Below are 22,011 nucleotides of genomic sequence, written 5' to 3' on the forward strand. Positions count from 1 at the left end.
GTGCTTTTTAGTACTATTTACAGAATTGCATACCTGCAATAGTGTTGGTCATTTAAAGGCTTTGTCAAAAGCTACAAAGTCACAGTTAATACGAAACTGGGGACTGGGGAGTTCTTATTGATCAGATTTTCTGTTTCACAGAATCATTAGCTAGAAAACCCTTATTGTTTAAAGAGGGAAAAGCTTTCTAAGATAAGAGCCTACTTTCCTGCCTTAATGGGTATGGTGCAGCAAACAATCTAATCTCTTGATCTAGTCTGACTGATTTTCTTTCCTGGGGGACGACCAAACAGCGCTGGCTGGTTCCATTACAAACGTCGTCTTGTCGTCGTGGGAGTGGGGCCTGTGTGAGCGGCAGGGTAGCGGCCCCTCCCACCTGCCCCTCACCCATCCGGCAGCCCAGATTCTAGCCTGTTGGTGTCTCCTGGTGTCCCCAGCCCGCCCATCAGTGTCACTGAATGACCGACCTTTCCCTGGGATACACATAAGCTGCTCCGGTTCTGTGCCTCTCATCCAACACCGGCCAGGGGTTTGCCCCACTGTGCCCCCTTTCCTTCCAGTCTTCGATCAAGAAGCATGCGCTAAAGGCCAGATCTCAGCTCAGCTCAGGGAACAGCGCAGTGACTCTACTGGAGACACCGCCAACTCTGTCCTGATACTGAGTGATGGGGGTCAGCACAGGGTGCCCTTGAGGTCCTGAAGGAGCCCCGGCAGCCCATCTTGGGAGGGGCCGGGAATGTCCCCGTGGCAGGTGCCTGAGCCGAGCCAGCAGCCAGCGGGACAGGCAGAGTTAGCCGGGCAGAGGGGGCAGATCCCTCAGGGAAGAAGCACACGCTCCTCACGGACACCGCTCCCCTGAGGCCGAGGCCCAGCGACACCTGCATTGACGAGCCTCCCCCTTCTCCCCACCGGGGCTTTTTCTCATCCTTATCTCTTCTGTCTGCTGTGTTCTCCTTTTCCAATTGACTCACGCCTCTCCATGTACCCGTTTCTCTTTCTCAAGTCTCTCTGCCTCTAACCACCCGTTAACTGTCTCCCCTGCCCCTTCGAAGCCTGATCATCCCCAAATATTCTGCGTCTCGCTCCATAGTGTTGCCAGCCGCCCGATTGCTCAAGCCGAAACTGCAGACGGTCCCCTCCAGGTTCTTCTCCCTTCACGCCCCCCTTCAATCTGTCGGTAAATCCTGTCAGTGATCCCTCCAGAATCATCACAAGTCCACTCTTCTCCCCACTCCCCCTGCCACCACCTCGAGGGGCCACCGTGATATCTTCCACGCTCCGCGTCACCCATTCCCCACAGAGCTAGAGGGACCTTGTGTTTTTAAAAATGTCTATTTGTTTTGAGAGTGAGAGAGGGAGGGAGCACGAGGGGGGGGGAGGGGCAGAGAGAGAGGGAGAGAGAATCCCAAGCAGTCTCCATGCTCAGCGCAGAGCCCGAAGCGCGGCTCGAACTCAAGAACCGCGGGACCGTGACCTGAGCCGAAGTCAAGGTCACACATTTAACCGACTGAGCCCCCCCCCCCCCGGCACCCCTGGAGTGACCTTATTAAAGACACTGCGTCGCCTCCCCCACTCAAACTTCCAGTGGTTTCCTGCTGCGTTTGGAATAAAGCCCAAACTCTTCACCATCTGGCTTCCGACTGCCTCGGGCGAGTGACACCCTTTCTGGGCCTGAGCGTCCCCGTCTAGAAAATGCGGATAAAATCGTGCCGGCCCCACTTCGCGCTGAAGGATTGAAGTGAGCCCCGTTTACAGTCAGCTCCTCCGCACCTTCCCCGGGCCCAACATCGCACCCTCGCCCGACTCTCTTGCGTGTCATCAACGCTACCGCAAAAGACCATCCCCCCTCTTTGATACCCTGGCGGCATCCCGATTCCCCCTGCCCCGCGGCATCCTGCCTGGCTCCCTCTCAGGCACCAGATCGTGTGCTGTGAATTCTTTCTGGGAAATGTCGCTGCCTGGGGCGCCGTCCCGTGCCAGGGAACAGCTGCTTCAGAGCTGAGAAGTATCAGAACTGTCAGAGTTGAGAAGGAGCCTAACTTCCCAGCTTAGGTCTAAAAAAGTCAGGAAATAGCTAGCATTCGGCTTGCTAATATTCATCCTTGTTTAAAAAATGTGCCTTCCTCCCAGCACTTCAGAACTTCCTGTTCTTCTAGAATAAAGTCCCCCAGTCCTTAGCGTGGTGTTCAGTGGAGCACTAACTCCAAGTGTCCTCCCTGCCAGTGACACCGCCCAGGTTCCAGGCTAAGCGGACTCCCTGTGACCGTTAGCTATGCCCCCTGCTTCCCCCCTCTGTGCCCTGCCCCCCGGGAGGCCCTGCGCTCTGTCCCTCTCTGCAGGCCGCCACCCCACGCCGGGCTTCGAACTACCACCGGTGCTCCATTTCTGTCACTTACGTCATGTGGCACCTTCTGCTTGGTCATGTCACTCTCGGTACTGCCCTCGCGTCATTGCCCCCACCGAAGGACAGGGACCATGTCTCGTTTTATCAGCCATCTACCGTAGCACGTAGTTTCGGTGTCCCTGGTGCCTAGCCAGCTCGTGGGTTAGGTCGTATCTACCACTGCATGCCACAGGTGATGCAACACCCTATGAGGCAGGTACTATTATCATCCCCACTTTAGAGATAAGGAAGTTGAGGCTTAGAGAAGCACACCACTTGCCCAGCAGCGCTATCACCAAGTGCAAATCTGAGCTCTAGACCTGGGTGTGTCTGGTAGCAATAACATGTGCCAGCAGCCAGCCTGGAGGCTTCTACCGTGGTGCCATTTGTATCCTCAAAAGACCCTGGGTGGTAAGAATTATCCTTATTTTCCACAGGCGTGAACTCAGGCTCACCGTTCATGATAAGAACACTCGATAAAGCAGGAGAGGAAGGGAACGTCCTCAACCCGATAAAGGCGTCTGAGGAGACCCCACAGCTAATGTATTTACTGGTGAAGGCCGAATGCTTTCCATCTAGGACAGGCACAGATTCAACACTGTCCTGGAGGTTCTAGTCAGCACAGTTAGGCGACACATAGAAATACGAGACGTTCCAACCGGAGGGGGGAAAAAAAAGACACTAAAACTCTCTGTGCAGATGACATCATGCTATATATAGAAAACCCTGAAGGATATACACGCGCACATAAACCTAGTAGAGCCAGCAAATGAGTTCAGCAAGGTCACAGGACACAAGAGCATCACACAAAAATCAGCTGCATTTCTGGGCGTTAGCAATACACAGCCCAAAAGAGAAATTAAGAAAACAACTCCACGTACGATGGCGTCAAAAAGAAGAAAATTCTTGGGAATAAATCAAGCAAGTGCAAGACTTTTACCCTGAAAACTGCCGAACAGAGTTGAGGAGTATTATTCTGCCCTCAAAGGGGATGAAGCCCTGACCCCATGCTGCCATGTGGATGGACCTCAAAAACACCGTGCCACCTTGAAGGAGCCAGACACAAAAGGCCACACAGTGTAAGATTCCGTGTATGGAACACCCAGAAGAGGTAAATCCACAAAGACAGAGAGCAGATTGGCGTTGCCAGGGCCAGCGGGGGAGGGAGAGTATCAGTGACTGCTTAATGGGTGGGTATGCGGGGGGTGGGGCGGGGAGTACCTGGGTGGCTCAGTTGTTGAGCGTCGACTGCAGCTCAGGTCATGATCTCGCGGTCCGTGGGTTCGAGCCCCGCGTCGGGCTCTGTGCTGACAGCTCAGAGCCTGGAGCCTGTTTCGGAGTCTGTGTCTCCATCTCTCTCTGCCCCTTACCCACTCACGCTCTCTCTCTCCTTCGAAAATAAATAAACATTGAAAAAAACAAGGCCACATATTGTAGGATTCCATTTATATTAAGTGCCCAGAATAGGCAAATCCATAGACAAAAAGTAGATTAGTGGTGGGGCGCCTGGCTGGCTCAGTTGGTAGAGCGTGCAACTCTTGCCTGATGTCAAGGTTGTGAATTTGAGCCCCACATTGGGTGTAGAGATTACTAAAAATAATAAGTAAACTTAGAAAGAAAAAGAAAAAAAAGAGTAGATTAGTGGTTTCCAGGAGCTGGAGGAGGAATAGGGGAATAGGGAATGACTGCTAAGGAGTATAGGGCTTCTTTTGGGGGTGCTGAGAATGTTCTGGAATCAGATTTCTGTGATGGTTGAACATACATACACACACGCACATACACATATACATATACGCACACGCTACCAGGTTGCATACTTTAGAGAGATGACATAATTTGTCTAAGGTTACATCACATACAGAAAGTACAGGACCAGAACCTAGAACCAGAACCTAAACCAGAACCTGGTACCTGAGAACATCTGCTCTTATTAACACCAATGCTGTTGGAGGCAGAATGTTTCCGGGGCCATTGAATAAGTAAATTAAGAAAGTTGGGATCTGGGGGCACCTCAGTCGGTTAAGCGTCCGACTTCGGCTCAGGTCGCGATCTCATGGTTTGTGAGTTCCAGCCGCGTGAGTTCCAGCTGTGCTGACAGCTCAGAGCCTGGAGCCTGCCTAGGATTCTGTGTCTCCTTCTCTCTCTCTGCCCCTCCCCAGCTTGCACTCTGTCTTTCTCTCTCTTTCGGAAATAAACATTAAAAAATAAAAAGATAAAAAAAGTTGGGGTCTGAAAGAGCCTTTGAAGTGTCATACTGAGTATTCCTTCTCATTATAAACTACTATAGTTTGGGATCATTCACAAAAGGGCAGGGGGAAGTCGCACCACGTGGGTTACGCTAGAGGTCGCTTGTGCCCCTGCCCAGCTGCTTCGGTTGTGCCTGTCAGCTGGGAGTCTGAGACGCAGATTCAGGGCTGTGAAGAGCGGACCCCAGGCTGCTTTCAGGGATCAGGGAGAAGAGACAAACCCCCTGCTCCAGTGAACAGCCTTGGGCCAAAGACTGTTACCTTCCCTGGTCCTTGTAAAACCCCTCAAACGCTCCATGTTTCAACCTCTTTTTCTCACACGGCTATTTTTGTCAAAATGGGAAACTGTGTTTATCTTCCTGATTCCTAAAATAATACATTCCTAATTTTAGAATATTTGGAAACTACATAAAAATAGAAAGAAAATTATCCTGGCCTTATCCCAGTCTTGCTTTCTGTCCATATAGGCTCTCTCTCTAGAACTCAGGGGGAGCTCACACGATGGACTCAGAAATCCACTGCCCATCATGCGGGGACACTGTGTCCCCCACAGGCCTCTCCCAGCCAGGGACCGCGTCAGGGACGCTGACATTTCTGCTCGTTTCTGAGGGACACGAGGTTCCTCTGACAAGCGACTCAGCACATTTACCCACAGCCTCGCCAATCTGTCTTAGAAAAGTGCTTCAGGGGGCGCCTGGGTGGCTCAGTCGGTCGAGCCTCCGACTTTGGCTCAGGTCATGATCTTGCGGTTCCTGAGTTCAAGCCCCGTGTCTGGCTCTGTGCTGACAGCTCAGAGCCTGGAACCTGCTTTAGATTCTGTCTCCCTCTCTCTCTTTCTGCCCCTCCCCCTCTCCCCCACCCTCTCAAAAATAAATAAACATTAAAAGAAAAGAAAAGCACTTCAGTCTAACATGCTGCCACCAGCCTTCTGTTCCACGGGGGCCCGGGGCCTGGCCTCAGTCCCCCCTGCGCCTCCGCTGCCCCTCACAGTTTTGCTACTGCTGAGCCTTTGGTATGGAGAGTCCCACCTTGGCACCTGCTCCTCAGATGACCTTCCCTGACGCAGGTGTCCTCGTGTGTTTCTGATATTGTCACGAATGCTGTTAGTCCCCGCCCCCCTTCCCCCCCTCCCCCCCCGGGTGTGTGTCGGTCTGTGTCCAGTCTGTGATCAGCTCCTTAGGAAATTCCACCAGGAGAGAATAGCAGGAGAGGGTCAGCAGGATGGAATCCTCTGCGAGACAGACACCTACTTCCGGAAGTGGCTGAGTAGGCCTTTCGCACCATCAGGCCTTATCGTGTGTAAAGCCTGTGCTGATATAACCTCCTATTCATTTGCTTTTCTTGATTACTAGTAAGGTTCAGCCTAGTTTCACATTTACTGGTTATTTGATTTCTTAGTTTACATTTAACCACTTCTTTGCCTTCTCTTCTCTCTCCTCCTCCTCATTCGTTATCTGATTACCCCTTCTATTTCCTTTTTAGTTTTCCTCTCACCTCTTAATTCTCCAGAACAAGAAGATGACCTTACTTAAAAATGTCTTTCTTAAAGCTTGATATTGCCTGTTCTTCCTTTATAAATCGGGCGACTTTAAGCTTCTACTCAGCTTCAGAGAGTGTCGTATTAATCGTATCGTATTAGATCCTAGTAGTTTTTGCTTCCCTGTGACTCTGGAACATTTGTTTTCCTTTCCTCTGTGAGTCAGTGATATTGGGTTTTTTTTTTTTTTTTTTTTTTGTAAGTCATTACTTTGGAGTGTCTTGAGCACAGGACATACCGTGGAAATGAGTAGATGGAGGAGACACTACATTTCTGACAAAATGTCAGAATCTGACGGTCTTTTTGCCTCTTTCCGGGTTTTGGCAGATTATCACCCAAAGAAATTCTAATTACGCGTGGGTCCTTGTTAGCTGAATTCCAGGTAACTTAGGTGCCAAAGTTTTATTTACCTCATCAGTGAAGGGATCAGTCAGCACAGCACAACCGGCTCAAAGGATAATACGTGCAGGTGACATCTCCTTTTCTCCGTCTCTCCATCGTCATTGAGGGAAGGGAGTGCTGGAATGAAACGGGAAGGGAGCTGTTTGACTGCCTCACCCTCACCGCCACTAACACCCTCTTCACCTCTGGGGTTACTTCTCTACCAGAGAGGAATGATCTGTACCTTATCAATTGTCTACGAATGTCTACAAATCCTACACATTTTCTGCAATTTCCACAAATTCACAGACTCTGGGACCTACTCAGGAATAAATCACGCCAAACAAATCATGCCCCATCCCCTGAGAGCAGTGCTGTCTGATAGAACTTTCCGTGGCGATGGAGATGTTCCACGTTCGTGTTGTCAGTATAGGAACCACTCACCACATGTGGCTCTGGAGCACTTAAGATGTGGCTCGTGGGACTGAAGAAGTAGACTTTTACAAGTGTTTTGTTTATTTTTGAGAGAGAGAGAGGGTGAGAGAGAGCACCTGCTCGCATTCGCGCGCCAGAGAGAAAGAGAGAGAGAAGAGAGCAGGGGAGGGGCAGAGAGAGAGGGACACACAGAATCGGAAACAGGCTCCAGGCTCTGAGCCATCAGCCCAGAGCCCGACGCGGGGCTCGAACCCACGGACCGCGAGATCGTGACCTGGCTGAAGTCGGACGCTTAACCGACTGCGCCACCCAGGCGCCCCATAAGTGTTTTATTTTAAAATAAATGTAGTTATACAGAAAAGTTCTAGATAGTACAGAGTGGTCATATTCCCTTCTCCCAGCTTCTCCTAAATGGGAACATCTTACATAACTGTGGTACATTGATCAAAACTAAGAAATTCACATAAGTGCAGGCTTAATTTGAATTTTCACCAGTTTTTCCACTAATGTCCTTTATCAGGATCCCCTCCAAGACTGCACCCAACCCTCGTGTCTCCTTGGTCCCCAGGTGGCGGTTTCTCTGTCTCCCCTTGATTTTCCTGACACTGACAGCTTTGAAGGGTTGTAGTCAGGGGTTTTGTAGAATGTCCCTTGACTCGGGTTTGCCTGGTGTTTTCTCACGAAGGGGTGGATGTGGATCTGGGGGAAGAGTCCCACAGAGAGGACGAGCCACCCTCCCCACCACGGTAGATCAGGGGTGCCTGACATTCACTGGCTGCTCTGTTTGCCTCACGCAGGGGTGCTGTCTATTGCTTTCTCCCTCATGTGTGGCTGTCTTGCCCTCCTGTGCTCAGTGCTTTAGAAGCAAATCACAGATCCAGCCTACATCAGAAGGAGGGAAGTTCCCCTCCACCTCCTGGAAGGGAAAGATCAAAGAATTTGCAGACCTATGTTAAAACTGCCAAATGACTAGTAAATATTTGTGGGAAGATACTTTGTCGTGAAGCAAATTTCCTGTTTCTTCGCAGTTCACCCATTAATTTTAGCCTTCATCTGTAGATCTTGCCCACAGCAATTATGACTGAGGTGTTCTTTTTTTTTTTTTAAGATTTTATTTTTAAGTAATCTCTACACTCAATGTGGGGCTCAAACCTACAATCCCGAGATCAAGAGCTGCGTGCCCTACTGACTGAGCCAGCCCGGCACCCCACGACTGAGGTGTCCTAATGGTGATTTTCTATTTCCCTCATTCCTTCTATGTTTATTAATTAGAATTCCGTAAGGAACATTTGTCCCTTTTCCTCCATTTATTTATATCACTGCAGACTGGTGGATATTTATTTTACTCTTTGGAAGAACACATGGTCATCTTTTTTGCCTGATTTCCCAGCTTGGGGGTAATTTTTCTAACAATAGTAAATGTGTTCCGATATAGGACAGTCAAAAAGAATGACAGACGAGCACCACGGTGGATATTTTGGGAAAGGCTGACCAAAACACTGTCATTGGAGGCTACGATGTGTGTAGCCTCAGAGCCCCGGGGAGGTGCTGAAGTAGAAATACCCACAAGAGTAAGAAAGAGAATTCCCGGGTGAGTTGCAGCTCTCAGAGCCCCATAACATCACCACCCCCACCCCCACCCCACCCCCATATGAGAACGTGGGCAAATCAGAGGATCTCTTTGGGCCTCATCTTCCCCCAAATAAGATGAATATGAAGGTGTTGTTCAACTCAGGATCTGTGGTTCTCAGGCTCCAGCGTGTATATGAATCACGGGGAGGTTTTGTTAAAACCCGGATCACTGACTACCCTTCCAAAGCGTCTGATTCAGTAGGTGTGAGGTGGGGCCCACGCATGCGCATTTCCAACACGCCCTCAGGTGATGCCCATGCTGCTGGCCCGGAGGCCGTGCTTTGAGAGCCATTAGTCCAAATGATCTCAAAGAACCATTAACGACTTTGGACTCAACATTCATTCAAATGAAAAAAATCTTTGGCCCTGGCTACATAGAAGTCATGGAGGCAATGATGGAACAGGACTTTACAGGAGCAGAGGCACTGGAAATCCAGTTTGGAACCGTGCAGGAGACACTTGAATGATTGCTCTGTACCAGGCATGCCTTTAAGTGCTCCTAAGACCCAGTCACTGCCCAGAGAGGGACAAAGGTTGGGCAGAGTGGTGAAGGGCAAGCGTGAGTCTGCCTTAACAGCTAGTGTGGCCTTGGGCAAGTCACTAAATGACTCCTTGCCTCAGTTTCCCCCACCTATAAAAAGAGGACAGTAACGGTACTTACATGGCCTGGCATAAAGAAAATCCTCAATAAATGGTTGTCGCTGCTAGAATTACTCTTATTTGCTACTGAGCCTGTCCCATGGGGAGAAATGGTATCTGTTTCCACAGCATGCCCCACGCTCCCTCAGCCACAACGCCACCCAGCCTGGATTCCCAGCCACTGATTTTAACCCCCTCACAAAATCCAAAGCAGATCATGAGAAAAACTCAATATAATTTATTAAATAGTTCCTGAGGAGCACTAACACTCTCAATACAATAAAAACCAATAAATTAACACAGGTATCGCCTTCTGCCTTCGCAAAGGCATGATGAAGATAAGATTTAAGTCTGCAGAGGAAAAACATTCTATAAATGCCAAGACGGAGAACAATGTCATAACCTGACATCTCTTCAAGTTAACTCACACATTTATACCTCAGTCCTCCCGGGACTAGCCCATCTGGGGACTCACTGAAATTATTCATTGGAATAATTTACAGCAGAGCAGTCACCCTTAGCCTGCCAGTTATGTTTTCTCAAGGCTTCAGACATTTCCACCATTCTAAAGGAATAGGTTCAGCCAGATGGCCTTGAATGGCCTACTGGGATCCAGAATTCAATGATTGAAGCACATGTTCCAGGCACGCTGAGAACTGTTGTAAAACGGCCAAGATGAAGTTTTTACGTTCAAAGTTGTCTGCAGGCATAGAAACTTCTGCTTCTGGTTCACGTTGAAATTTGAGTTTGTCCAGCTGTTCTATGATTTTATCGATCGTATTCTTATCTGACAATGGTCTGATCGCCCTGAAATAAGGCAGGATGGCGGAGCCATTGATGTGCGGCAGTTGGGAGTCTGAGCTGAGACACGGTAACGAGGAATGGTTAGATTCTGGCAACCCCATCTCCTTCTTCAGCTGTGGGCCGAGGAAGAGACATGGGTGAACATTACATCCGCAGTAACGGCTAGAAGTCAAAGTGCTTACGTCCGAATGCTCCCTCTGTGATGGGCTGGGTGGGCACGTCCCCCTTGCCATCCCATGTAATCGGTGCCACCACCGTGTGAGGCTGTGGTCATCACTATTGCCTTTCCCAGAAGAAACTAAAGGTCAGTTGGTTTGCAGAGCTGGCCCAAGATCAAGGGGCGGACCCGGGATTCTAACCCATGTCAGCAGCAATTCTGAGGCCTCTATCAATAACCGCCGCTCCATACTGCCTCCCCTGCTCCATGCGACCAAGGCCTCCACACACCTCCCCAGGAAACCTCTCTTAGCTGCTCTGGGGCTCAGAGAGGGGGAATAGGAAAGCATCTGGGTTTCCGTCCTGCTTCTTGCTCTTTGTGACTCTGTATTAAAGCCAGTGTATCCCCAGCTCATCAGGGGGATGTGTGCACGTCTGGAAAGGCCTCCAAGATGCCAGGGAGAGTTTTTCCAAACATACTGAGGACTCCAGACCACACCCTCTCCTGTCCCTCTTCCCAAGGACTAAGAGATTTGGGGTTCAACTGAAATGCTAACAGCATCTCACCAGCCTGAACTGACTGCAGAGTCACCTTGGCTGTAACAACCTCTGTTTCTGTGCCCGTTAAAGCCAAGGCTAAGGTTTAAATGTCAGGGGGTGGAAGAGAAGGGCTAGGCCAATTTTGTGAGCTGTTTCCAGGTTTTGGTTTTTATTTGTTCGTTTAATCAAAGCTGCCCAAGAGGTTCTATCTTGAAGACAACTCTGAGAAAATGGAAGAGTATTTACATTTATTCAACCTCATACTTTCCTCCCAATGGGGTCGGAGTCAGCACAGCCTCTGGCAGAAGCAGACTGGGTCCTAATTAAACGATAAAGTAGCATGCAAACAGACCCCCAGTTTGTTCACTGCCCTTCTCTGCGGTCAGAGAGACTCTCTGTGCCCACAAGAGGATTTTAATATCCTGAATTCACTGAGACATCATTTACAGCTGAGGTTGACCTTTGCAGGCAACTAAATGGTCAGGCAAGATGGCCCGTCCCTAGGGTTGTGCTACAGGCAAGAAAATCCATGTAACATTACCGTGAACTAGATATGTTAAGAATGAACAGACCTACTAAAGCAGATCCTATAGTATGTGAGAAGTCATTGAACTTCAGACTGTCTGGGCTAATCTCTGCCTCCAACCCTCATGAAAATTCCATTGTATCCTGTCTAGTTGTTCCCATCTCTTCCTGGTGTATCCGCAGCCCTAGCTTGGGGTCTAAAAATAGTAGGCCTCTTCTAGGGGCAAATGGAAGGCATTTTAAAGAAATGGCCTGGAGAAGAAATCTGTAAGGGCACTTACGTAGTCTTGCAAAAGTCCCTTAGACATGGGCCGTAATTCCAAGATTATTTTTCGGACGTCACTTGGTTGTAGTCGATGGGTGGGTGCCATATGGGAGGGCAGCAAGGTTTCCATGCAGCAGAGCAGAAACAGGGCAAACCTGGCGGGTCCTGGAGAAAGAAAATGATGCTGTGGGCCACGTGGCCAGACGCCCCCTGCCCACCCCAGTTGCAACCACCGAAGCCGTTGTTGAGCAACCACTGGCCAAGCCCCTCCAGAGTCTTCTCTATCCAACGGGACAAGACCACGCTCATGAAACAGGCATCAGGGCACAGTAGTACCTGCGTGGGAGAGCATGGCGAGAGAGCACACAGGGCCTGCTCCGGCAACAGCTTCTGGAGCTAGATGTGCTCGCCATAGACTCTGGGAGATATATAAAGGGCCAGTTGTGAGGGAAAAGAGCGATCAACGTCCCGCCCATGGCAAAATCATTGCTCAGCTTTTCTCCAGAAAACACTTTCAATATTCTGCCCCACGAGGCTGGGTGAAAGCGGGACTGGAAGGAAATGCTGAGGTTACCCTCAAGGTGGGCAGATGCCTGACTCAGTACAGACACACACAGGAAAGCACACACATCTTTGCCATTTCTTCTGGGAAAAAGCTTGTCGATTTGACTAGAAGAAATTTTGAAGCCCAGATTTGACAGGCCTAACTCCCCAGGAACAGGTGATTTACAGGAGCTGAGGGTCAGTGCCCCACAGGGAATTTCTGGGGAGGGTCACAGTGAGTATGCGTAGGCGTCAGGCTGGCATGAGGTTTCTCAAAATGTATTACCTTTGGAAATTTCTGAAGTATGCCCATGCCAGTGTGCGGGGATGGCCCCGATAACCACAGTGAATATGGTGAGTCAAAGGCCTCATTTCCGTTCTGCTTGGCCTTGAACATCATTGGATTCTCAACTGTGTCTTTGCAACGACAAGGCCTAGAACTGGAGTCTGTGCTCCAGAGTTATTTGTTGAAGGTGCTAATTCATATTTTGAATAATAGACTCTTCTAGGGTCTTAGGAATGGTGGCAAAGAAGTTAAACAAGGTCCCTGCCCTGATAGCTGGTGTTCTGATGGGCAACGGGCAGAGAGGAGACACAGTATCAAACAAGAAAGTGTAAGGTAATAAGAACTATAAAAATAAAACAAGGTGATGGGAGAAGGAGAGAGTGGTAGGTGAGATACTCTAAGTGACGAGGAATAGTTTCTCTGGGGAGGTGTCCCTGTGGGAAGATCTGGGGAAAGGGTGTTCCACGTGTAGAGGACACTAGTGTAAAAATCCTCAGGCAAAAGTGAGCTTGGTGTGGCCAAGAATGGGAAATGGGTCATGGGAGCTGGAGTGAAGCAAAAGAAGGGGAGGGTAGTAGGGTAGAGAGGTGGACAGAGGCCAGGACACAGAGGGCCTTCTGAGGCCATGATAAAGAACTTGGATTTTATCCCAAGTGTGACAAGGTACTGCTGGACGGCTGTCCAGGGAGGCGAGTAGGGAGGCGAGTATAGGCTCTGGTGTACTTTAAGAAGGAAGAATAGAGCACCTGGGTGGCTCAGTCGGTTAAGAAGGAAGAATGAGAGAGGCCCCTGAGTAGAGAATGGATTGTGTAAATCCAAGATGGAATAGAGGGGCCAGTTAGGAGGCTATGTGGCTGTCTAGATAGAGGTAATAGTGGCTTGGACCAGGGTAGAGAGGACAGAGATGGAGTCCACAGAACCGACTGATGGCCTTATGTGGAGGTAAATCCGAGAGAGGAATCAGGGATGAATCCTGGGATTTTGGTGAACTAACTGAGTAGTTGATCTGCAGTGAGGGAAAAGGAGCCTGGAGAGGAGAAATCAAGAGTCTCATCGGGAATGAGTGAAGTTCAAGATGCCCACTGGGCATTCGATGTCAAGTTAGCAACTGGATAGGAGTCAAGAGCACAGGAAGGAAGCCAGACCAGAGCCATGCACAGAATCCAACAGGCACAGCAGAAAAGAGTCAGAAACCCCCTTCCTCCACCCTTAATCCCTAGTTCCCCTCCAGTCCCTGGTGTCTCTTTCCTCTTATCCAAGTTTCTTAACAGAATGGTCTACGTGCACATTTACCTCACTTCCCCAAACGCCACAGTATGGTTTTTACCCTAACAATTTATTCAAGATCCTCTAGCAAAGTCCATGGTAGGCAGAATTTTGCCCATGTGACTTTCACCCTCTGGTATTTACTCCCATAATTATATTACATTACAGGGACTTGGCAGATGGAATTAATTACTAATGGTTACTAATCTGCTGACCTGAACAAAGGTTGGTTACCAGGTGGGTCCAATGTAGTTCCACGAACCCTTAAAAATAAAGCAGGCAGAGAGACTCAAAGCATGAGAAAGACTCAACCACTATTGGCTGGCTTGAAGAGGGAGGGCGCTAGGTGGAAAGCATGAGGAGAAAACGAATTTGGCCAACAATCAGTGAGTTTGGAGGAGGACCCTGGCCCCAGTTGAGAACCACAGCCCCAGCTGCTACTCTGACTTTGGCCTGGTAACACCCTGAGCAGAGGATCCAGTTTCTCCATGCTGGACCTCTGACCTACAGAAACTGTAGGAAGTAACTTCATAGATTTATATTGCTGGCTTTATGGCATTTGTTATGGCAGCAACTGAGGACCAATATAGTCTTCAGTGGCCTCATGTTGCCAACCTTACTGGCTTCCTCTCAGCCTTCATTTTACTTGACCCCTCCATGACATGCTGTAATGCCAACCACTTCCTCTTTCTTGAAAACCTCTTTTTCCTCTTTACTCTATAATAATATGATCCTGATACCTTGCGGCCCTCTGACCATGCCTTCTTAGGCCAAACCATCTTCCTTCTTGATCTCTTAATGGGCATGTCTCCAAGGGCCCCATCGTCGATCCATGTTCCTCAAACCTTAATGTCTCTCTCTTTCAAACTCCAGATCGAAATGTTCGGTTGCCTAATGGGCATCTCCAGTGGAATGTCCTGCCCTCGATATGTCCAAAACCAAGCATATGAGTCAAGGTAATAGTAATTGTGGAGACGAACGGGTGTGGATAGAGTGGAGAAATTTGTAGGAGGCAAAGTTCTCAGGAGATGGTGGTTGAGTGGACATGGGGATAGTGGAGAAGGAGGAGTTGAGAACTGCCTCTGGGTCGGTGGTTGGGTAACTGGACAGATTGTGGTGCTGCGGGCAGAGGGGATCACAGGGCTCAGGTGAGTGAAGAACTCAGTTTTGACACGGTGAGTTGGAAGCGTCATGGAACTCTCAGGTAAAGATGGACAGTGAGCCTTTGGACATTCGGATTTGGAGCTTGAAGGAAGGAACTGGAGTCATGGGCGCCATGCCTGTATATTGTGCCGTCTTTGGGTGCCATCTGTACGTTGTAATTGAGAAAACTGTAATCCTACAAGAGATGACCAACAAGAGACATGTAAGGTAAGTGTGGAGTCCAGGGGTCCACGTCTATTAACAGAAGAGGGAGAGGGAGATGACAGTCTACAACACTGAGAAGACACTCTTGGGAGGGAGAGAAATGTACTAGGAAAACACACCATGGACCAAGATGAAAAGTGGTTTTCAAGGAGGAGGATACAATTAGCACCGTCATAAGCCATGGAGAGGTCAAATAAGATAAAGACTGAAGGGATTCACTAGGTGTGGCAACATAAGGTCACTGGGAACTTTGCTTGGGGAGTTTGAATAAGTTGTTAGGGCAGGAGCCATATTGTGGCAGTTTGGGAAGTGAGGTAAAAGGGCCCTCCGACCAGTCTGTCCAGAAGACTGGATCAGAGAAGGAAAGAGACAGCAGGGGCTGGAGGGGGACTTGGGGTGGACGAGGGTTCCCAACTGTTTCTTCTGTTGTGCTTTGGGCTCTATGGGCCACCCAAAGCTGATCTCGTCCCTGTGCTCTCAACTCCTATCCAGCTGCTGACTTGACATGGGATAGATGTCAATGGGCATCTTGAACTTAACTCATTCGAGATGGGACTCTTGATTACTCCTCTAGAGACTTCTTTTCCCTCACTGCAGATCAACCACCTAGTTGCCTCATTAAAATCCCAGGATTCGGGGCGCCTGGGTGGCTCAGTCGGTTGGGCGACTGACTTCGGCTCAGGTCATGATCTCACAGTCCGTGAGTTCGAGCCCCGCATCGGGCTCTGTGCTGACAGCTTAGAGCCTGTTTCAGATTCTGTGTCTCCCTCTCTGACCCTCCCCCGTTCATGCTCTGTCTCTCTATGTCTCAAAAATAAATAAATGTCAAATAAAAAAACAATTTTTTAAAAAAATCCCAGGAGTCATCCCCAATTCATCTTTCTGATTTGCTTATATCACTCATGGATATTTATCTTATTCTTTAAAAGGACATGTGAGGGGCGCCTGGGTGGCGCAGTCGGTTAAGCGTCCGACTTCAGCCAGGTCACGATCTCGCGGTCCGTGAGTTCGAGCCCCGCGTCGGGCTCTGGGCTGATGGCTCAGAGCCTGGAGCCTGTTTCCGATTCTGTGTCTCCCTCTCTCTCTGCCCCTCCCCCGTTCATGCTCTGTCTCTCTCTGTCCCAAAAATAAATAAACGTTGAAAAAAAATTTTTTTTTAAAATAAATAAATAAATAAATAAATAAAAGGACATGTGGCTCTTATTTTGTCTTATAGCCCAGTTTTGGAGAATTTTTCTAATAAAAGTAAAGGTGTGGGCACCTGGGTGGCTCAGTTGGTTGAGCATCTGACTCTTGTTTTCGGATCAGGTCATGATTTCATCATGGTGAGATCTAGCCCCAAGCCAGGCTCCACACTGAGTGTGGATTAAGATTCTCTCTCTCTCTCTCTCTCTCTCTCCCCCTCACCCCTCCCCCACTTGTGCATGCTCTCTCTCTCTCTCTAATAATAATAATAATAATAGTAAAGGTGTTCTGATACAGTAAAGGTGTTTGACACACAGTCAAAAAGGATGAAAGATGTCTACCACAGTGGGTGTTTTCGGAAGGATCCCATCAATAAATTGGACTTCGTCAAAATTAAAAATGTTTGGTCTTCTAAAGACACTGTTTAGAAAAGACAAGTCTAGACTGGGAGAAATATATTTGCAAACCACAAATCTGACAAAATATATAAAGAACACTCAAACTCAATTTTATTAGGATCAGGCAATAGTTTCTTTAAAATTATGCCAAAAGCACAAGCAACATAAGAAAAAATAGATAAATGACACTTCACTGAAATTAAAGACTTTTGTGGATCAAAGGACATTATCAAGAAATTGAAAAGACAACCATGGAATGGGAGAAAATATTTGGAAATTGTATGTAAAACAAGGGGCTAATATCCAGAATATATTAAAAAAAACTTTTAAAAATCAACAATAAAAAGACAAAAAATCGTCTTAAATGACTAAAGAATTTGAAAGACATTTCTCCAAAGAAGATACACAAATGGCCAAAAAGCACATGAAAAGATGCTCCATATCACTAGCCAGGCATTAGGGACATGCAAATAAAAACCACAACGAGATACATCACATCAACTAAGATGTCTATTATAAAAACAAAACAAAGCAGTAAAATAATAGGTGTTAGTGAAGCTATTAAAAAACCGGAATCTTCATATATTGCTGATGGGGAGGTGACATAGCAGAGCTTCTGTGTAAAACAGTTTCCTCAAACTGTTAAACATACAGTGACCATATGATTCAGCAATTTCATTCCTAGGTATCGACCCAAGAGGAATGAAAACATATGTTGCCGTAAAAACATGTACAGGAACGTTTCAGAATTTTTCATAAGAGCTAAAAAGTGAAAACAAATGTCCCTCAGTGGGTGAATGGATACGCAAAATGTAGTCCATTCATACAATGCAATATTATTCAGCCATAGAAAGGAATAAGGCACGGACACCTGCTACAACATGGGTGAACCTTGAAAACATGATGCTGAGCCAAAGAAGCCAGACACAAAATGGCAAATATTGTATGATTCCATTTAATATGAAATATTTAGGAGAAGAAAATCCATAGAGACAGAAGCCTATTAGTGGTTGCTAGGGGATGGACGGAAGGGGGAATGGGGATTGACTGCCTAGTGGGTATGGGGTTTCCTTTTGGGGTGAGAAAAAAGTTGAAAATTAGATAACAGTGATAGTTGCACTATGAATATCGTTGCATTGGGACTATACTAAAAATCACACAAAGTTGCACACTTTAAACAGGTGGATTTGGGGGTTCGCAAATTATAGCTCAGTAAAGATGTTGCATTTCCAAATTATAGGAACCAAATCATCCCATTTGTTTCTCAAACGTGTGCCCGGGAGCCCTTACTGTTTGGGTAGCAGGCTAGATGCTGGATACTTAGGATGGAGAGATGATGTGCGAGCTTGCTTCCGTCTATAATGGGGTCTTGGTGCTAAAACGGTTATATATGTAGACAGTGATTTAAAACCCCGGACTCAGGGGTTAAAGCGATCCACATTGGAATCCACTGGTTTATCTTGAGACTGTTTGACCTTGGGCTCATTTCTCTTTCCTAGATCTGTCAAATGGGAACGATAATCAGCACTTTTCTCAGGTGGGAAGCGCCTGCTAGGAGCTACAGCAGTTACGGCCCCTGGTGGTGGTGGGAAGTGTACTATTGTCCCATTTTGCAGCTGCGGGCGCAAAAGGGTCAGAATCAAAAAGCCAGGTCGTCCCCGCCTGAGTCAGGGTCTCGGTTTCCCGGCCGGCCGGGAAAAGTCCGCAGACCCCGGCTGGTCTTGCGTTCACCTGGAGCGCCTGCGTGCCGCGCGCCCCCGCCGGGAGGATCGCGCGCCCGGCCCCGGTGAGCGCGCACGTGTGTCCCGGCGGTTGCCTAGCAACCGGCCAGGCGAGGCGGCCGCGCGGGCATGGAGACGCCCGGCGGGACCGTGAGCGCCGCGGTCCGGGAGCACCTGAGGCAGTTGTGTCTTCGCGAGTTCCCGTGCGGCACCGGCAGCTGGGTGCGGGCGCCGGCGGGGGCGGCCGGAGGAGGGACGCGGGGATCTGCGGCGCCGAGGGGCCCGGGCCGCCGGCACAGGCTTTGGCGGATCCGGAGAAGCCTGAGGGGAGGTTTGGATCTGGGCGTTTAGGGAGCGTCCTGAGCTGGGGTGGGGGCTGGGACGCCGCAAGGGCCGACGGGAGAGCTCCTCCCCCCCCCCCCCCCCCCCCAGGTCTGACCCGCAGAGGATGGCGGGACCCCGCCTAGACCTGAGCCCGGCGGGCTGACCGGGGGGGGGTAGGGCTTCTCCGTTAGAAACACCAGGCTCCCTTTGAGGTGGAAAGTTTTTGCCTGGGCCAAGAGCTTCTCAACCCTCAGGTGCCCCAGAGCGCAGAAGGCGTGGTCCTGAGCAGGCCCGGTTCTGCTGCCTCCAGAGGCCGGTGGGTCTGGGGGAGAAGCGGCTCCCTCCCTCCTCTCCTGGCTCCTTGTCTCGGAGGCCGGAAACTCTTCCCTTCTAAAGTTTCTCCCTGGGGTGCAAGTCGTGGCTTTTGCGGGCTGGAGCAGGTGCGTCTACCCGCACCCCACCCCCATCAGCTAGTGCTCCTGGTGGGGATGAGGAGCAGGCCATTGAGAACCTGCAGCCCCCAGGATGTGCCCTGGAATATCTTGAGGGTCTGGAATGTTCCCCTCCTGCTTGCTGGGAAGCTGAGGCCCCCCCCACACTGGTAGGGGCTAAGGGGAGGTCTGTGTGCCCATTTTCATAGAGGAGAAAACCAAGGCACCAATCAAGGAACTAATGGATTTGTCTCCTCAACAAACACTGTTGAGTGTCTACTGTGCAAGGTGCTGTTGGGTTTCACCGATGTCTCCAGTTCTCCTGGGGGAAGGGCTGGGAGAAAGTCAGCTCTGGGACCCAACCTTTCCCTGTCCGCTGTGGCCTCTAAATTCAGAATTCACCTTTTCAGCCATGGTACTTCTTCCTCGAAAGCCATTCCTTGGTTAATACATCCCCCAGATTGCCTTTTGCGCCTCTAGCTTTTAGTACATAAATCCTTCTTAACTGTTAGGTTGCTTTCACCTGCTTCTTCAGGGTTCCCAGCTTGAGTAAATTCCTAAAGGCAGGAATGCAGTTCTTTGTAGTTCTATCCATGGCTGATGATCAGTCGGAAGTATTGATTACTCACTGCTTAAACTTCTAAACTCTTGATCCCTGATGGTCCTATCTTACCATCTACTCTTTTTGGGGAGTCTCGAATCCTTGAGAGGGCTGAGTCACGAGTAGCGAACTTCTCCACCTCCACCGCTGCAGAATAAGTCACGTTTTCTTCCTCGAACTTGGCGAACATGGAGGGAGCTGATCCCCAGAGACGAGGAGGCCGTGAGCCCCGGGGAGGAGACGGTGGAGGCCCTGTTGGGCCTGGTCCGCAGCCCCCACTCCCCCTGGGCTCTGCTGGAGGGCTCCAGTGCAGAGGACCGTTTTCTGAGAGAACTGGCCATCCAGAATCCCCTGATGCTCAAGGACACCTTCTTCTACTCCTACTTCAGGTCCCTACGAGTGGTGGACAAGCAGGTGAGTGCCAGAGGTTGATGTCAAGGAGGCCATGCCCCTTAAAGAGCTTAGTGGCGAGACCTAGGTGGTGAGTAGAAGGAAGGATGGGGAGGTAGCTCGGACCGAATTAACTTCACCAGCGCCTCCACCTGCCAGGGCCAGCTGCTCATTTGTTCCGTGTCTTCTTCCTTCACCCCCGGGGAATCCAGGTGTGTTTTCTACAGCTGACTTCTGATTTGGGGCTCCTGGGTCCTCGGAGAGACCTTTGAAGTGTCTGTGTCGGTTTTACTTAAACTGTGGGGGGCCGGGGTTGGGGAGGGTTGGCATGGTACTGTATTAATTTCTGTTACTGAGAAGCCTTCTTTGCCTCTACCGATAACAGAGCCCCAATCTGCAAACTCAGCCTCCCTACATTGGCTTCCCCTTTCCCAGAGAAACTGTGGATCTACACAGTACCAGGTGGGAGGGGCGGGAACAACTCCTGTCAGTTTTCCTGGGACTTTGGGGCATCAGCGCTGAAAGTGTCCCGGGAACGCCTCAATCCTGGGCACACTGGCACAGTCGCCAGGAAGGGCCCTGATGTCTTTGAGGCCACAGAGAACTGAAGGTTCACAGATAGGCCTCTGAACTTCCGGTCTGATCCTGCTGTGTGTAAACTAGTGATTCCTTAAGGCCTCAGGGGTAGACAGCACAGAACATGGGATCCCTGCCCTTGGGAGCACACAGTCCAGCTGGGGACACGGGACACTGGGCTGGTAGCTGTACAGCGCCTCCGGGGAGTGAGGCGGGGGGCTAAGAGGTCACTGCGGAGGCGGAGCCCTGCGATCCTGGTGGAATGTGCAGGAGAGGCTGTAAGAGGGTCGGTAGGGGAGACGAAAGGGGTTGGTGTGTTCGAGGTGACTCCCTCAGGAGGCAAGTGGCCTCCTGTCGGTGGCCTCCCGTGGACCCTGTTTCTGCTCCAAAGCTGCCTCACCCGCAAGAGCTCTCAACTTCCTTTCCTTCCCTTCCAGGTGAGCCTGGTGGATAAAGACCTCCTGAAATTTCTAAATCTTGAAGAGTTGGTACTGAGTGCTAATCAAATCCAGGAGATCGATGCTGTCAACCTGCCCCCAACTCTCAAGGTAAAAGAGCTCAGACTCCATTTAGGGTCTTCGAGTTGGCTCTGCCCAGAGGCCCTGCCCCTGCCCTCCCCACAGAAGGTTTGGCCAGTGTGGCTGGATGCCAAGGACCAGCCCCAGGCTTTGGAGAGGGAGGCCAGGTTCCGAAAAAGTAGAATCTCCATAGGACCCTGCAGTTCTGTGTCTGGGTGTATGCCCCAGAGAAGTGAAGGCAGGGACTGAGATTCTTGCTGGCCCGTGTTCACGGCAGCACTCCTCACGACAGCTGAAAGGTGGAGACAACCCAGATGTCCACCAGCCAAGAAAGGGCAAACAAAATGTGGTCCCTCCATGTGGTGGGATATTCTTCAGTCATAAACAGGAACGATTCGTGCTGGGACATGGACGAACCTTGAACACGTGATGCTGAGTACAAGAGACACGAGAGGTCACATGTTAGCTGATTCCGCTTGCATGAAATATCTAGAAGAGGCAATTCCACAGAGACAGGGAGTAGATTAGAGGTTACTGGGGCAGGGGTGAGGGCGATGTGGAGTTGTTGCTTAATGGGGTACAGTCTGTCTGGGGTGATGAAAAATTTCAGAAGTAGGTAGCAGTGACAGCTGCACTACAGTGTGAGTGAACTTAATGCCACTGAATTGTACACTTAAAAGTAGGTAAAATGGGGGCGCCTGGGTGGCTCAGTCGTTTGAGCCTCCTGACTCTTGATTTCAGCTCAGGTCATGATCCCAGGGTTGAGGGATCTAGCCCCGTGTTGGGCTCCATGCTGAACTTGGAGCCTGCTGAAGATTCTCTCTCTCTCTCTCTCTCTCTCTCTCTCTCTCTCTCTCTCTC

General features: G+C 49.7%; 2 protein-coding genes across 3 annotated transcripts; one reads left to right on the forward strand and one right to left on the reverse strand.

The window, feature by feature from the left end:
* The first annotated feature begins 1,480 nt into the window (after positions 1–1,480).
* LRRC43 (leucine rich repeat containing 43) lies at positions 1,481–21,837 on the forward strand. 2 transcript variants are annotated; one of them, XM_040443939.1, is made up of 3 exons: positions 1,481–3,494; positions 19,820–20,080; positions 21,070–21,837. In XM_040443939.1, the coding sequence occupies exons 1-3, from the start codon at positions 3,477–3,479 to the stop codon at positions 21,397–21,399; spliced, it is 609 nt and encodes a 202-aa protein (XP_040299873.1). In that variant the 5' UTR covers positions 1,481–3,476; the 3' UTR covers positions 21,400–21,837. The 2 variants fall into 2 exon arrangements, with proteins under 2 accessions (XP_040299873.1, XP_040299872.1); XM_040443938.1 differs by lacking the exon at positions 1,481–3,494 and adding an exon at positions 18,422–18,532.
* IL31 (interleukin 31) lies at positions 9,856–12,009 on the reverse strand. Its single transcript, XM_040443940.1, has 3 exons — positions 11,880–12,009; positions 11,560–11,708; positions 9,856–10,170 (listed from the first exon to the last, which is right to left on the reverse strand). Exons 1-3 carry the CDS (start codon positions 11,893–11,895, stop codon positions 9,856–9,858), a joined length of 480 nt encoding a protein of 159 aa, XP_040299874.1. The 5' UTR covers positions 11,896–12,009.
* Positions 21,838–22,011: the final 174 nt, after the last annotated feature.

The sequence above is a fragment of the Herpailurus yagouaroundi genome, unplaced genomic scaffold, assembly GCF_014898765.1.
Source record: "Herpailurus yagouaroundi ecotype Mexico unplaced genomic scaffold, PumYag 191, whole genome shotgun sequence".
Taxonomy (NCBI): domain Eukaryota; kingdom Metazoa; phylum Chordata; class Mammalia; order Carnivora; family Felidae; genus Herpailurus; species Herpailurus yagouaroundi.

What these genes read in the sequence shown, in the direction of transcription:
- LRRC43 (XM_040443938.1), top strand. Translation starts at nt 18,440, where the DNA reads ATGGAGACGCCCGGCGGGACCGTGAGCGCCGCGGTCCGGGAGCACCTG. An exon ending in CGTGCGGCACCGGCAGCTGG is followed by an intron (nt 18,533 to 19,819) that starts GTGCGGGCGCCG and finishes CCACCGCTGCAG; the next exon opens with AATAAGTCACGTTTTCTTCC. An exon ending in TACGAGTGGTGGACAAGCAG is followed by an intron (nt 20,081 to 21,069) that starts GTGAGTGCCAGA and finishes CTTCCCTTCCAG; the next exon opens with GTGAGCCTGGTGGATAAAGA.
- IL31 (XM_040443940.1), bottom strand. An exon ending in AGGGACTTTTGCAAGACTAC is followed by an intron (nt 10,171 to 11,559) that starts GTAAGTGCCCTT and finishes CTCGGCCCACAG; the next exon opens with CTGAAGAAGGAGATGGGGTT.